The 16,186-nt window shown below is 40.9% G+C and overlaps 1 protein-coding gene across 1 annotated transcript in view; it reads right to left on the reverse strand.

Moving 5' to 3' along the window:
- Positions 1 to 6,165: 6,165 nt before the first annotated feature.
- Positions 6,166 to 16,186, reverse strand: part of COMMD1 (copper metabolism domain containing 1) — a 118,241-nt gene continuing 108,220 nt past the window's right edge. The window contains exon 3 of the mRNA XM_056568018.1: positions 6,166 to 6,314. Within this exon, the coding sequence (XP_056423993.1) occupies positions 6,207 to 6,314 (108 nt within the window). The 3' untranslated portion in view covers positions 6,166 to 6,206. The remainder of the gene's footprint in view (positions 6,315 to 16,186) is intronic.

Genomic DNA, 16,186 nt, shown 5'->3' on the forward strand with positions numbered 1-16,186 from the left:
GTGTAGCTATGAGGGGTGAAGAGGTAGCAGTCACACCAGGTCTGGTACACAAGGAGCCCCAAAGATTTCATTCTAACACAAAACAGGACAGAAACAAGAAATGGAAGGATAAGTGTTTATGTCCCAAGAGTATTCTATAAAATCCTGTGGTGTCTGTAAAATGGTGGATTTTTTTTCAATTTGGCAAATGCTTATTAGCGTACAGTTCTAAGTCTTGGTTTCTGCTGATACACATAACAAAGTTGTCCGAATCCACAACAGGGTGGTGGGGAGTTGGGGGGGGGGTGTTTGGCTGACTAAGGTGTATGGGGGCCTCATGACTCTGCACCTACAGATGATGTTGCAGAGAAAAGGGTTGGGCATGCTGGATTTTCCCCACCTGACCATTTTGCTCTGGGAGAGATATACTGCTGCAAGCTGTCTGGTCATGGCTTACCCCTTCCCATATACAACACATGATCGACTATGCCAAAGGTTCATGTGTATTGGATAACTGTTGGCTGAAAGTTCCAGTCTACTGTGACCAACCCATCCATTCCTGGCCATCATTTGTCTTGATTTAACTTGCTGTTTGCCATACACTTTAGTTAAATGTTGCCTAGGCGCAGCCTGAATGCCCCCAATGTATGTTTTATAAAACATGTTTGATTCCAGGATAAACAAACCTTTACTGCTCCTGGAAATAAACTAGAGTCAACCCAGTCCTTGTAAAGATAATGGCAGACTAGATGGACCGAACGGTTCCTATCTGCCAACACATTTTATGTTTCTATTTTAAAGGAGAACTGCAGTCACAATAAACTTATCACCTAAGCTGATTGTAGGGGTCCGACCGCTCCAAAACGGGACCCCAGCTCTCTCAGAGAGGGGCGCATGTCATCTACTGGTAGACAGCACACACTTCCTTTCTATGGGAGCACCGATGATGCCGGAGTGCTGTACTCGGATCTTGTCTGCACTCCCATAGAAATTAATGCCGCATGTGCCATCTGCAGCAAGCACTCCTCACTGAGACCCAGGTCCTGTTACGAAAATCCTGGCTGAAGTTCTCCTTTAAATCCAATACATAAGTGGGCCACAATATCTTTGATGGATCCATTGGACGGTGTAGGGCAGGGAACTTGTCCCAGGTGCTGTTAGGTGGAGGGTGTAGAATGAAGATGTCTACAAGTCCTGCCTTCCCTTTTTCCGCCTGTAATTGTTTAGGTAACAGCAGCAGGCACTTCTTACCAGCTGTTGTAACTACAGTTGCAGCAACTCTCTCAGGACAGACAGAAGAGAGAGGGGTCTGCAGAAAGACTTATCAGCATGGTTCCTCTCCATTGCTGGGAATATATAATATTGGTACCATAAGGTTTGCACCAAGGTTCTGATTTTGTTCCACAGAAGCCTGTACTATTCTTGTCATTAAAATGTCATGAAATCCAAAAGGAACAGAACCCAATGCTAGTGTGCTTTACAGATTGTAGAATTTGTCAGATTCGAAAAGTTTGAATAAACAATAAAACATACCATGCAAAAATAACAGGAGTATAGATGTACTGTAGACTGAACTGTATGAGGACACAAATACTGTATCCGATGCATATGGTGTTTATATGCTAAACAGGACCGACACATTAAGAGCCTCTTTTTTGTAAACATAGGCCCAGATTTATCAAACTGTGTGAGAGGAAAAACTGGATTGATTTCCCCACAGCAGCCAATCACAGCTCAGTTTTCACTTTACCAGAACTCGTTAGCTGAGCTGTGATTGGCTGCTGTGGAAAAATCCTGCCACTTGTTCTCTCACACAGTTTGATAAATCTGGACCATAGACTCTATTAGAAGCAATGCATCACTTGTATTACTATTATTTATATTTATTTGGTCTCCTATTGAGGTGGTCGTCTCAAAGAAAATGGTCGCTATACATAACGCATGGTGAACTGAAAATCTGTCACATAAAATCAGGTCTGGATGAAAATTCAGGTGGACAAGAGGAACCTGTAGTCTGGAGAGGACTCACAGAAATCTAAGGAAGGGAGAGTAGATGACATAGGGTCACATCTATAGTTAATGGTTTAAAATAGTTGATAAAAGGCAAACCCCATTAGGGCATATGGAAATCAAAGAGGTGGTGCCCATTCCCCCAACCCCCCTGAGCCCAACTGGAGAGCATTTTTGATGGACACGAGCTATCTATGTATCATCACATAGACCATCTACTGAATAGCTGCTATGTAATACATTTGGCAAGAGAACAAGGCCTATAGTAAGCAGCTGGTAGCCATAGCGGCTACAATATGAAAGGAGTCTCTGATAAGACAACCCCCGATAAGACAACCCCTTCCCGACAATGTATGTAAATGTATGTCCTGATAGTCTGGCACTTTGCGCACCAGGATGAACGTTTACATCCTGTAGTGCAAGGTGTCTATGAAGTGCGCAGGAGCTGTGCTCACCACATAGACTGAGTACCAGCTGTTAATGCTAATGTCCACCATTAACCCTTTAGATGCCATGATCAATGCCAATCACTGCATCTAAAAGGATTAAAAAAAATAAAAATAAAAAAAAAAGGTGCTGGTGGGGTTCAGGCCACTACAGGGTATCCACAGTAGTCTTCTATAGGACCACAGTTTGAAATCATTTATCCTGCTTCTGTCCTATTTCTTCACTGACCAACTTTCACACTCATAGGTGGCCCTTAGTAACACCATGGTTTGAACTAATCTAGATATCTAAGCACAGATTTTGTCTTAATCCCTTATGGCTCCTTTCCCTAGAGCAATTTGCCAGTGGAATTTTTGACAGCTTGACCTCACATGACTGATTCTAAGAGGCTGCACCTGCTTACAAGGTCTAATTCCTCCCCAAAAATGCTGAAGTTGTTGATCTTACCAGTCATCATGATCTTGGTCTTCTTGATATCAAACTATAAGCCCATCTTGAGATTGTGTTCTGTAAAATGGTTATAAAGCATATAAAAAAAATAATATGGTAATGAGGCAGGGCAAAAAAGAGAAAACAAAACATACTTACCTAGGCCTGCTTCCCCATGGCTCCCATTCACCTTCATCTAGTCCCCCAATCTTGGCTTCTTACTGATTCTCAGATGAGTGCTTGGAGACCAGCCAGCTCAGCCAATCACTGGTCACAGCTGTGTCCAGTCCCTGCCAGGAATTGGCTGAGAAGGCAGGTCCTGCACCCAGCGTTTGTCTCAGAAGCGTGAAGAGGAGGGATCAGAAGACCTAAGGGAGGTGAACAGAAGCAACAGGGGACCAGGGCTAGGTAAGTATTTTTTTTCTCCATATTCATATTCCCCTTATCTAACAAAATAACAAGGATGGATTACTCTTCTAACCTTAGTCAGCAGAACAGTGAGATAAAATAATTCACCATTTCTTTGATATGGTTTAAAGTAAATGTCTACATCTAGACATAAGTCACATACAATATGGCATCACTTTGCAAATAAATCGTTGTCTATACCATTACTGATTTTGCGCTGTGTAATTTCTGTATTACTCTCTTTTCATTTAGAGCCACGTTCCCAGTTATGAGCGTTTCAGAGTCATCCCTGTGGCACAGTGCACCCGCTGGTGGCAGCACGAAAAAAAAACTTTCCTAGTATAAGGTCTGATGCACATTATGGCTGTATTATGGCTTAACTAATTGTGAAAAGAAAAAAAAAATACTAAACTATCACTTTCTGATTCCTGCAGCTCACTTTTCAGCTTTGTTGTGAGGACTGTCATAGAAACCCTATCTTTAGAGTATGTAAAACATTATTCCAATATCAGAGATGACTTGTATCATGTGATTTACACTTGTTAAATAAACCTAAGTATGTAAAAGAGGAAAATGTGTTGCGTAACAATTTCACATTCTGTGATATCACTCACACCTTCGGCTTGCTGAGGGTAGCGCACATGCCTGGAAGCCGTCCCCGTATAGCTGATGATAAGAAGATGATCATTTTTAAGTGAGGCTGTATCACAGGGTGGGTGTTGGCGAGCAGAACGGTGCACCAAGGGGAATGCGCCCCCAACCAACACCCCTGCACCAAGAAGATCATTTACTTATGTTAAGATTTTTCTATAGATCTTGGGAATAATCTGGTTAGTGCGGGTGATGCTTCTGACATTTTCCCTTGATTACAGTAAAATCCACTGGGGCCAATTTATTATTCCACATGTGCAACAATCCAAATACGTCGCAAAAAAAAAACAAAAAACAAAAAAAACCTTTAGCACCACATTTATGTGTTTTGTGCAACACTTAACAGTGGTATCAAATCCTAGGCCAGTGATAAAATCTTGGTCCAAAATATTGGTGTAAAGTAAGCCTACTAATAGGTGGTAGACAGTTGGACAATCGTGTTTAGAGATGTGCAAACCTATTGAACAGCATAAGCTACTATGAAAACGTTGGTACATTTTTAGACTGCCTAGTCCAGTGTTTCCCAACCGGGGTGCCTCCAGCTGTTGTAAAACTACAACTTCCACCATGCCTGGGAGTTGTAGTTTTGCAACACCTGGAGGCACAGCAACTGAATTTAACCTTTTTCTAAAACATATATACTTTAATGATATGCCTTAAAATACGAATAACTAAAGCAAAGAAAATTAATAAACTATAATTAGTGACCTATAGGTGAATAAATAAGTCAAAAAACGGGAGACACAGGTCCTATTCATAAATGGGCAGCCCCCTATGAGAGAGACAATGTACCACAAGCATCGATCACTAAGGATATATCAGTGGCCTAATTAGATACATTCTCATATATGTACAATGGTGCTGCTCATTACTTAGGACCTCTCCCCACACCACGTGAGAAAAGTGATAAGATAAATATTACAATTTGGTATCCGTTCCGACGCGTTTCCCCCCAACTTGTGGGGTTTCTCAAGGAACTAATGGGATACAATCATCAGTCATAAAAATCGTCTCTGGTGTTTTAGATTGTCTCTGATGCAATAGGTGCCATAACTTGATTGACACCACTCTCAAGGCAGATAACTTATGGACAATGTATTGTACTGCATCTCCAAAGTAGAAACACTATCTTATGCCCGCCTTGTACCAACGATGGATACCTAGCGCCAAGATGAGCGCACTGTTTAAACATCATGCCGCCTGTGTTTAAACAGTGCGCTCATCTTGGCGCTAGGTATCCATCGTTGGTACAAGGCGGGCATAAGATAGTGTTTCTACTTTGGAGATGCAGTACAATACATTGTCCATAAGTTATCTGCCTTGAGAGTGGTGTCAATCAAGTTATGGCACCTATTGCATCAGAGACAATCTAAAACACCAGAGACGATTTTTATGACTGATGATTGTATCCCATTAGTTCCTTGAGAAACCCCACAAGTTGGGGGGAAACGCGTCGGAACGGATACCAAATTGTAATATTTATCTTATCACTTTTCTCACGTGGTGTGGGGAGAGGTCCTAAGTAATGAGCAGCACCATTGTACATATATGAGAATGTATCTAATTAGGCCACTGATATATCCTTAGTGATCGATGCTTGTGGTACATTGTCTCTCTCATAGGGGGCTGCCCATTTATGAATAGGACCTGTGTCTCCCGTTTTTTGACTTATTTATTCACCTATAGGTCACTAATTATAGTTTATTAATTTTCTTTGCTTTAGTTATTCGTATTTTAAGGCATATCATTAAAGTATATATGTTTTAGAAAAAGGTTAAATTCAGTTGCTGTGATACATAGAGAGGAACCTTTTACCTGACAGTTCTTTGCTGCTGTGAAAACACCTGGAGGCACCCTAACTGGGAAACACTGGCCTAGTCTTGGCTTACCGTAAATATTATTCTTAATAAATCTGTACCAATATTGTTTTCAAACCTATTGCCTAATTAAAGGAGTACTGTAGTCTTAGACACTTCGGCTGTCTGGGCATGCTGGGAGTTGTAGTTTTGCAACAGCTGGAGGAACCCTGGTTGGGAAACATTGGCTTATACACAGGAAGATCCAATAATATCCAGGCTCAAAGTGAGCAGTAAAATAGCATCATATATTTCTGTAACTGCACAACATACAGCACACAGCATAATAAAAATTTAAACATTATTCATGGAAAACATTTATTTAAAAAAAAAAAAAAAAAAAAAAGGAGGACAAACCTTCACCACCCCATCCCCTCCCCCCCCCCCAAAAAATAAAAAAAATCTTCAGCACGTTGTTCCTGGTAGTTAGCTGATCTGAGTCAATGCGGCCAGGCTGTCCTCCACCTCCGACAATTTCTTAAGCACTTCATTCATCTTTGTTTCATTGAGTTCTAAGCAAAGAAACTCTGAAACCTAGTGTAGAAAAGAAAAAAAAGTAAATAAAATATTATAATGCAAATGCCCTCCCATTGTCCCTCCCCATGATCCTGCTCTATCCTCTTAAAAGACTGACATCAGTGTCACCGGCACTAACCTGTTGGTACAGGTGACCATAATGACAACCATCCTTACCTTTCCCTGTTCTGTGGTCTTTCTGTTATGCTATCTTTGTTCCGTATCTCTGGCGGTGGGCTTTGGGCATGGGCAGAGCTTTCTGATGTCACCGCTGCTGTTTCTCTGGTGCGCCCCGCTGTGAGCAGGCCTGGGGAAACGGCAGCAGTGACGTCAGGAAGTTCCACCCATGCCCCAAGCTCGCCGCCGGAACGGAAGATACGGAGCAAGATAGCAGGACCCCGCCTGGATCTCTCTCCATCGTGGAAGCAGTTCACTAGTTGGATGGGGCATGATGGGAAAAGGTGGCTGCCTTCGCTAGTGAACGGAACCAGACAGCCAGCCCTCTTCATACACTGCCATACATTACAGAGATATCTATACACAGTAGTGTTTTTGTTTTTTTTTGTTTTTTTTTCCTTTAAAGCATTCAAAATTTTATTTTATTGTGTGATCTAAAAGCTTGGTGAAAATTTATATACTTGATATTTATAACTGAGAGAACATAAAGCAATTTTATTACCATGAAAAGACATAATACACAAGCTATCCAAGTTTTATCTATACACTCCCAATGTTCAAAGTGATTTCCACTGGTGACACAGCAGATACCTTGGAGGTAGTTCAGTTCTGTCCAAAGTCTAGTGGAAAGTTAGATCAGCCGCAGTGGAAACAATGATTGACTAATGTTGCATTGGCCTTCACAGTTGCCAGGTCTGCCCCTCCCCCTGCCCCCGCTTTCACGCGATCTGATCAACATGAGACAATACATCAATGAAACAGCCAGAAAGAGTCCATATCCGAGGGTTTGCTGGCAGCGTCTGGACATAACTGGGCTACCTTCTAGACATCTGTTGTGTTACCATTGGAAATCACTTTGAACATTTGTAGTCTATAAATAAAACTTTGATAGATAATGTGTCTTAAATGTTAATAAATGAGTATCATGTTTGCTTGGTATAAATTTTGCACCACCCTTTATGAATCACCCTGTATTCCATCATGGGCAACCCCACGGGAAAACCCTTTAGTGACTACTTTGATAAGGGCAGACACCTACTGGGGTGAGGTGGGGGAGGTGTGCTGCTGCTGCTGTGACCACGGGTGCATCGATCGCTTCTCAGCTGGGTTTTGTGGACCCAGCCCTACATTTTGTTGTTGAGAAATCCTAAGTTTTTCCCAGACCATTGGTTCCTAGGCTTGTCAAGGCCAGTTCTGCCCACTATTTTAGACAAATGGCTGACACGTTTCAGGTAAATTGTCTTTTAAAAAAACATTAAAATGGTTTAATGGTTTTATGGGTATTATCATAGTTACATATTAATGAAGCTGAAGCAGTAGCAGAACAGTGGCAGTTCTATTCTAGGGCAATACGTATTCTTTGGTATAAACACTAAATTAAGTGAACCATAACACCTAACATGTATTATGACAAGTGTCTCCTCCGATGCAGCCAGTCCAGAACTAGTTCTTATCATACAAACTGGAAAACATGTTTTATCTCTTTGTAATAATGTAGCCGGCAATACAACCGTGTAAATTCAACCACGTCCAATTCTTATTTGGCTCAAAAGTTTGGGATCTTTAGACTTCTACTTTGATGATTTGTGTCCCTGTCATTATGGAAGAAAAAAAAAAAAAAAAAAAAAAAAAAACTTCTAACATGTCATATGGATAAGTCAAAAATGTTGATCTATCAGGGTTTAAAGAGGTACTCCGGTGGAAAACTTTAACTTCCTGGCACCAGTTGATATATATATATATATATATATATATATATATATATATATATATATAACAGATTTGTGAATTAATTCGATTAAAAAATCTTAATCCGTCCAGTACTTATTAGCTGTTGAATACTACAGAGGAAATTCTTTTCTTTTTGGAACACAGTGCTCTCTGCTGATATCATGACCACAGTGCTCTCTGCTGACATCTCTGTCCATTTTAGGAAGTGTCCAGAGCAGCATATATTTTCTATGGGGATTTTCTCCTACTCTGGACAGTTCTTAAAATGGAAAGAGGTGTCATCAGAGAGCACTGTGGTCATGATGTCAGCAGAGAGCTATGTGTTCCAAAAAGAAAAGAATTTCCTCTGTAGTATTCAGCAGCTAATAAGTACTGGAAGGATTAAAAAATTTTTTATAGAAGTAATTTACAAATCTGTTTAACTTTCTGGCACCAGTTGATTAAAAAAAAAAAAAAAAAAAAAAAAAAAAAAGTTTTCCGCCGGAGTACCCCTTTAAGCATTGAGACCCCCCACCAATATCTAGATCTAGCCAGAAGAAGCATGCTCTTTACTCCCCAACTCCCTTTGATCTCCCGTCTCGCTGCATGAAACTCAGACTTGTGTAGTCACATCCCTCGTGTAGGGAGACTAAGATGATAGGGAGTAAAGTGGATAACAGCGCACTTTCCCGGCAATATCTAGAGATCAGTGGGAGCCCGAATATTCAGTTTTGCTGCAGATCTGCAGAATTTCTTCCGAAAAATAGCCCCGAATTTCCTAAAAATTCCCCTCTGAAACTCTGTGCAGCAGGGTCTCATTATTTTCAATAGGATTCTGCTGAATCATGCACACAGTAGAATATCTGCTCTGGAAACATCTGGCTCTGAAATTTAAATTCCGGTATCCACTGAAAGAATTGATGTGTCGATTGTTTTGGCGGAATCCACTTGGAAAAGCATTGCTGCTTATGGAGACAGCACATTTCCCAGGGGTCCGAGTGATTGCATGTTCTGCCGTTGTGTGAACATAGCCTAACACTGCATATCTATTGTGGATTGTTGACTTTTCTCGGCAGCAGTATGCGAACCATTTCTAAATAGCTAATTCACAAAGCTGGTACTGTAATCTGCAGAAGGTCCACAGCAGGTCCCGCTTGGGTGAAAGTAGCCTTAAAGGAACACTTCCAAACTGTATAGAGTGGTATGTATACAGAAGCTATCCAATGTACTATGCCAGGTTGGAAATGAAGTGACAGCAATGTTTGCAGTGTCCATTAATTGAAAAATGACGACGTATCCCTAGGCCATCAATATAGAAGTCCCAGAAAGTCCCTGTAACCACCTCAAGTCTGAATAACAACTTACAGCACTTTCAATGCTTAGTTTGAACACTAATCAATTCATATAATGTATGAATTTCACTTCCTGGAATCCACCATAAAAGCTGCGGAGAATACAGAAGTCATTGTACCAGAAACTATTTTGGTGGCCAATATTTTTTCTGGGATAAATTCCACCTCACATAGTTTAAGAAATCCATTGTCTGTGGTCCATTACATATAATCACGTTTGCTTTTCAATGACTTCAATGAGGAAACACAGCTACTGAAAGTTATTTTGAACTGGGAAAGGTGGGACCTCTGGTCTCCCTGGAGGCGAGACCCCAACATTAGGCTCTTTACTTCTTGTGGATTAACCATTTAGGATAGGGTCACACGTGCCATATTTTTGCTGCTGCATATTTTCCTACCCATTGAAGTCAAGTCATAAGCAGCTGACTTTGCTACCCATTGACTTCAATGGGTAGGAAAGTACACAACAAATACAGCATGTGTGACCCTACTCATAACCCCTTCAGGACCAAGCCCATTTACACCTTAAGGACCAGAGCGTTTTTTGCACATCGGTCTGTTTAAGCATTAATAACTCTGGGATGCTTTTACCTTTCATTCTGATTCCGAAAAGTTTTATCGCGACATATTCTACTTTATGTTAGTGGTAAATTTTCATCGATACTTGCATCATTTCTTGGTGAAAAATTCAAAAATTTTATGAATAGAAAATTTAGCATTTTTTTTACTTTGAAGCTCTCTGCTTGTAAGGAAATCCAAATAAATGATATATTGATTCACATACACAATATGTCTACTTTATGTTTGCATCATAAAGTTGACATGTTTTTACTTTTGGAAAACATCAGAGGACTTCAAAGTTCAGCAGCAATTTCCAAATTTTTCATGAAATTTCAAAATCGGAATTTTTCAGGGACCAGTTCAGTTTTGAAGTGGATTTGAAGGGCCTTCATATTAGAAATACCCCATAAATGACCCCATTATAAAAACTGCACCCCTCAGAGTATTCAAAATGACATTCAGAAAGTTTGTTAACCCTTTAGGTGTTTCACAGGAATAGCAGCAAAGTGAAGGAGAAAATTCTAAATCTTCATTTTTTACACTTGCATTTTCTTGTAGACCCAGTTTTTGAGTTTTTACAAGGGGTAATAGGAGAAAAAGCCCCCCAAAGTTTGTAGCCCAATTTCTTTTGAGTAAGGAAATGCCTCATGTGTATGTGAAGTGTTTGGCGGGCGCAGTAGAGGGCTCAGAGGGAAAAAAAAAAAAGGGGCAACAATGGGATTTTGGAGAGTGAATTTTGCTGAAATGGTTTTTTGGGGGGCATGTCGCATTTAGGAAGCCCCTATGGTGCCAGAACAGCAGAAAAAAAAAACAAAAAAACACATGGCCTACTATTTTGGAAACTACACCCCTCAAGAACGTAACAAGGGGTACAGTGAGCCTTAACACCCCACAGGTCTTTGACGACTTTGTTAAAGTCGGATGTGTAAATGAAAAACTAAAATGCTGGTTTTCCCCCAGATTTTACATTTTTACAAGGGGTAATAGGAGAAAATGCCCCCCAAAACTAGTATGGACATACCCCATGTGTTGGACGTCAGGTGCTCTGCTGGCGCACTACAATGCTCAGAAGAGGAGGAGCGCCATTGAGCTTTTGGAGAGAGAATTTGCTTGGAATGGAAGTCAGGGGCCATGTCGGTTTACAAAGCCCCCTTGGTGCCAGAACAGTGGACCCGCCACATGTGACCCCATTTTAAAAACTACACCCCAGAATTTAATAAGGGGTGAAGTGAGCATTTACACCCCCACTGGCATTTGACAGATCTTTGGAAAACTGGGCTGTGCAAATGAAAAATTACGTTTTTCATTTTCACGGACCACTGTTCCAAAAATCTGTCAGACACCTGTGGGGCATAATTGCTCACTGCACCCCTTATTACATTACGTGAGGGGTGTAGTTTCCAAAATGGGGTCACATGTGGGAAGGGTCCATTGTTCTGGCACTATGGGGGCTTTGTAAACACACGTGGCCTTCAATTCCGGACAAATTTTCTCTCCAAAAGCCCAATGGCGCTCCTTTTCTGAACACTATAGTGCACCCACAGAGCACTTTACATCCACATATGGGGTATGTTCTTAATCAGAAGAAGTGGGGTTACAAATTTGGGGGGGGGGGTCCTATTTTCCCTTGTGAAAATGAAAAATTTAGGGTAACTCCAGCATTTTAGTAAAAAAATAAATATATATAAATTTTTTTTTTCCATTTTCCCATCCAACTTGAACGAAAATTGGTCAAACAACTCTGGGGTGTTAAGGCTCACTATACCACTTCTTACGTTCCATGAGGGGTGTAGTTTCCAAAAGGGGGTATTTATTTTTCTTGCGTTTATGTCAGAACCGCTGTAAAATCTGCCACCCCTGTGCAAATCACCAATTCAGGCCTCAAATGTACATAGTGCACTCTCACTCCTGAGCCTTGTTGTGCGTCCGCAGAGCATTTTACGTCCACATATGGGGTATTTTCATACTCAGGAGAAATTGCGTTACAAATTTTGGGGGTCTTTTTTTCCTTTTACCTCTTGTGAAAATAAAAAGCATGGGGCAACTCCAGCATGTTAGTGTTAAAAATTTTAAAATGTTACACTAACAGGCTGGTGTAGACCCCAACTTCTCCTTTTCATAAGGGGTAAAAGGAGAAAAAGACCCTCAAAATTTGTAACGCAATTGGTTGCTCCCCAGTACGGAAATACCCCATATGTGGCCCTAAACTGTTTCCTTGAAATACAACAGGGCTCTGAAGTGAGAGAGCACCATGCGCACTTGAGGGCTCCGTTTTGGAAACACTGCCATATGATAAGTTTTTCATTTTTATTGGGGGGGGGGGGGCAGTGTAAGGGGGTGTATATGTAGTGTTTTACCCTTTATTATGTGTTAGTGTAGTGTTTTTAGGGTACCTTCGCACTGGCGGGGGTTTACAGTGAGTTTCCCGCATGAAGTCTGCACTGCGGCGGAAAATTTGCTGCAGCTCAAACTTGAAGCAGGAAACTCACTGTAAACCCGCCCGTGTGAATGTACATTCACATGGGGGGGGGGGGGGGGAACAGACCTCCAGCTGTTTCAAAACTATAACTCCCAGCATGCACTGACAGACCGTGCATGCTGGGAGTTGTACTTTTGCAACAGCTGGAGGCACACTGGTTGGAAAACCTAACTCAGTATTTTCCAACCAGTGTGCCTCCAGCTGTTGCAAACCTACAACTCCCAGCATGCACTGATCGCCAAAGGGCATGTTGGGAGATATAGCTATGCAACATCTAGAGGTACGCAACTACAACTCCCAGCATGCCGAGACAGCTGTTTGCTGTTTGGGCATGCTAGGAGTTGTAGTTTTGCAAGATCGGAAGGGCCACAGTTTAGAGACCACTGCACAGTGATCTCCAAACTGTAGACCTCCAGCTGTTGCAAAACTGCAAATCCCAGCATGCCCAAACAGCAAACAGCTGTCTGGGCATGCTGGGAGTTGTAGTTTTGCAACATCTGGAGGGCTACAGTTTAGAGACCACTGTATAGTGGTCTCAAAACTGTAGCCCTCCAGATGTTGTTAGGCAACAACTCACCGACTTCTGTAGGATCGCCACACCAGGGAGCCGCATCCCCATCCTCTGCCGCCCACCGACGATGGTAAGTGGACCTCCGGCACCTGTCACCCTGCTCTGCATTGTCACGGGATGCCTGCTGAATGATTTCAGCAGTCATCCCGGTCCAATCCCCACCCGGCGGGGTCTGAAATTCACACGGGTGTACAGGTATGCCCTTGGTCCTTAAGTACCAGGGCGTCAGGGCATACCCTAAGTCGTTAAAGGGGTTATCCAGGGAAAAAAACTTTTTTTTATATATCTCTATCAACTGGTTTTAGAAAGTTAAACAGATTTGTAAATTACTTCTATGAGCTGCTGAAGTTGAGTTGTTCTTTTCTGTCTAAGTGCTCTCTGATGACACCTGTCTCGGGAACTGTCCAGAATAGAAGCAAATCTCGATAGCAAACCTCTTCTACTCTGTGCAGTTCCCGAGACAAGCAGAGATGTCAGCAGAGAGCACTGTTGCCAGACAAAAAAAGAACAACTCAACTTAAGCAACTTATAATTATTGGAAGGATTAATATTTTTTAATAGAAGTAATTTACAAATCTGTTTAACTTTCTGGAGCCAGTTGATCTAAAATAATTTTTTTAAAATATTTTTTCCTGGAATACCCCTTTAAACAACATTTAACCAATGCTAATTGACAGCGGGCAAAGGTCCACTGTGTGTAAACTGGCTCCTGGAGCATTGCATTGACACGGTGCTCTGGGGGCAATGTGTTATATATTTTACAATACATGGCAGACATTGTGACTCAGTATTTACAGGATGCAAACACAAGCTAAAAATGTTGTCAGTGGAGACTCGTGACTCCTAACTGGATCTGCCATACATAGGTCATATGTGTATAAACCAACATAACATGGATACATGGACTGAAAAACAGTTTGTGTCAAGAATTGTGTTGAGTTAAAGCAAACACACACATAAAGCACCTTTTTAGTTACTTCTCAAAAGTTTTTTTTAGGGTGCTCCCATAAAAAGTAATAATTTTGTTATCATACTGTGCCTAATTTTACAGGCACGTCCCCTTCGTGGAAAAACTGGCATTTCTATTTCTTTATCAGAAACTGGGCTGTCCTGTGGGTTCTCTCACCTCTCTGCAGTTGTGACTCTCTTTATGTATTAATCCAAGTGCGCAAATGTGGTAAAGAGGTGTGATAATAGGCATAAAGGTGGCCATTCATTCCTCCTGACCCTCTCATACACATGCAATGGGAAGACCACTGCTTAAAGGGGTACTCTGGCCCTAAGATGTCTTAGGGTCGGAGTACCCCTTTAACTCCTCTGGCCTGCGGCTTATCTTCTCTTTATAAAGCACAAATCCCCAATTAGTCTCTCCAACAGGTGTGTACCTTCCCAGTACTCAGAATCCCATTAAACTCTTAACCGAAACTTTTAATATACACACGGCCATCCCTGCCGTGGGGATCCGATCATCCAGCATGGCGGCCAGAGGTCCCCTCACCTGGCTCCGGCCGTCTCCCAGGGTTTTCTGCTCTGGTCTGAGATCGAGCAGACCAGAGCAGAAGATAGGTGATAACACTGATCAGTGCTGTGCCCTATGCATAGCACTGAACAGAATTAGCAATCAAAGGATTGCTATAGATAGTCCCCTATGGGGACTATTAAAGTGTAAAAAATTAAAGTTAAAAAAGTTTAAAAAAAAAAAAGTTACAAAATAAAAAAATAAAAAAGTGAAAAATCCCCTCCCCGAAATAAAAATGTCAAATGTCCTTTTTCCCCCATTTTACCCCCATAAAGTGTAAAAAAAAACAAACAACAATATTAATACACATATTTGGTATTGCGTAAATGTCTGAACTAATATAATGTTATAATTTCAATAAAAGTTTTATGTACACAAATGTGATATCAATAAAAAGTACAGGTGACGGCGCACAAAATGAGCCCTCATAATGCCGCTTACATGGAAAAATGAAAAAAAGTTATAGGTCATCAAAATAGAAGGATTTTAAACATACTAATTTGGTTAAAAAGTTTGCGATATTTTTTTTAAACGCAACAATAATATAAAAGTATATAATAATGGGTATCATTTTAATCGTATTGACCCACAGAATAAAGAACATTACATTTTTACCGTAAATTGTACGGCGTGAAAACGAAACCTTCCAAAATTTGCAAAATTGCGGTTTTCTATTTAATTTCCCCGCACAAATAGTATTTTTCTGGTTGCACCATACATTTTATGGTAAAATGGGTGATGTCATTACGCAGAACAACTGGTCACGCAAAAAACAAGCCCTCATACCAGTCTGTGGATGAAAATATAAAAGTTACGATTTTTAGAAGACAGTGAGGAAAAAACAAAAATGCAAAAATAAAATTGGCCTGGTCCTTAAGGTGAAAATGGGCTTGGTCCTTAAGGGGTTAACCCTTCCAGTATTTATCAGCTGCTGAATACTACAGAAGAAGTTCTTTTCTTTTTGAATTTGCTTTCTGTCTGACACCTCTGTCCATGTCAGGAACTGTCCAGAGCAGGAGAGGTTTGCTATGGGGATTTGCTCCTACTCTGGACAGTTCCTGACATGGACAGAGGTGTCAGCAGAGAGACAGAAAGGAAATTCAAATAGAAAAGAACTTCTTCTGTAGTATACAGCAGCTGATAAGTACTGGAAGGGTTACCATTTTTAAATAGAAGTAATTTACAAATCTGTATAACTTTCTGGCACCAGTTGATTTAAAAATTTTTTTTCCAGCGGAGTACCCCTTTAAGGCCTTGCCACATTTGACTCTAGAACACTTTGGTATACAGAGGAGTTTATAGTACTTTAAATGACTGCAGATACCCAAGTCCTTATTATCACTCCTCCATCACCTCTGGTTGAGAGGTTTTTGTTGATATACTGGCCCTGATTTACTATTGTTTTTTCAGGTTTGTGCCAGAATGAAAACAAAAAAACAAAAAAACAAAAAAAAATAAAATAAAAAAATAAAAAAATAAAACCACCCCATTTTACGGAGAAAAAAAATGAAAAGGGGTGTG

The sequence above is a fragment of the Hyla sarda genome, chromosome 3 (assembly GCF_029499605.1).
Source record: "Hyla sarda isolate aHylSar1 chromosome 3, aHylSar1.hap1, whole genome shotgun sequence".
Taxonomy (NCBI): domain Eukaryota; kingdom Metazoa; phylum Chordata; class Amphibia; order Anura; family Hylidae; genus Hyla; species Hyla sarda.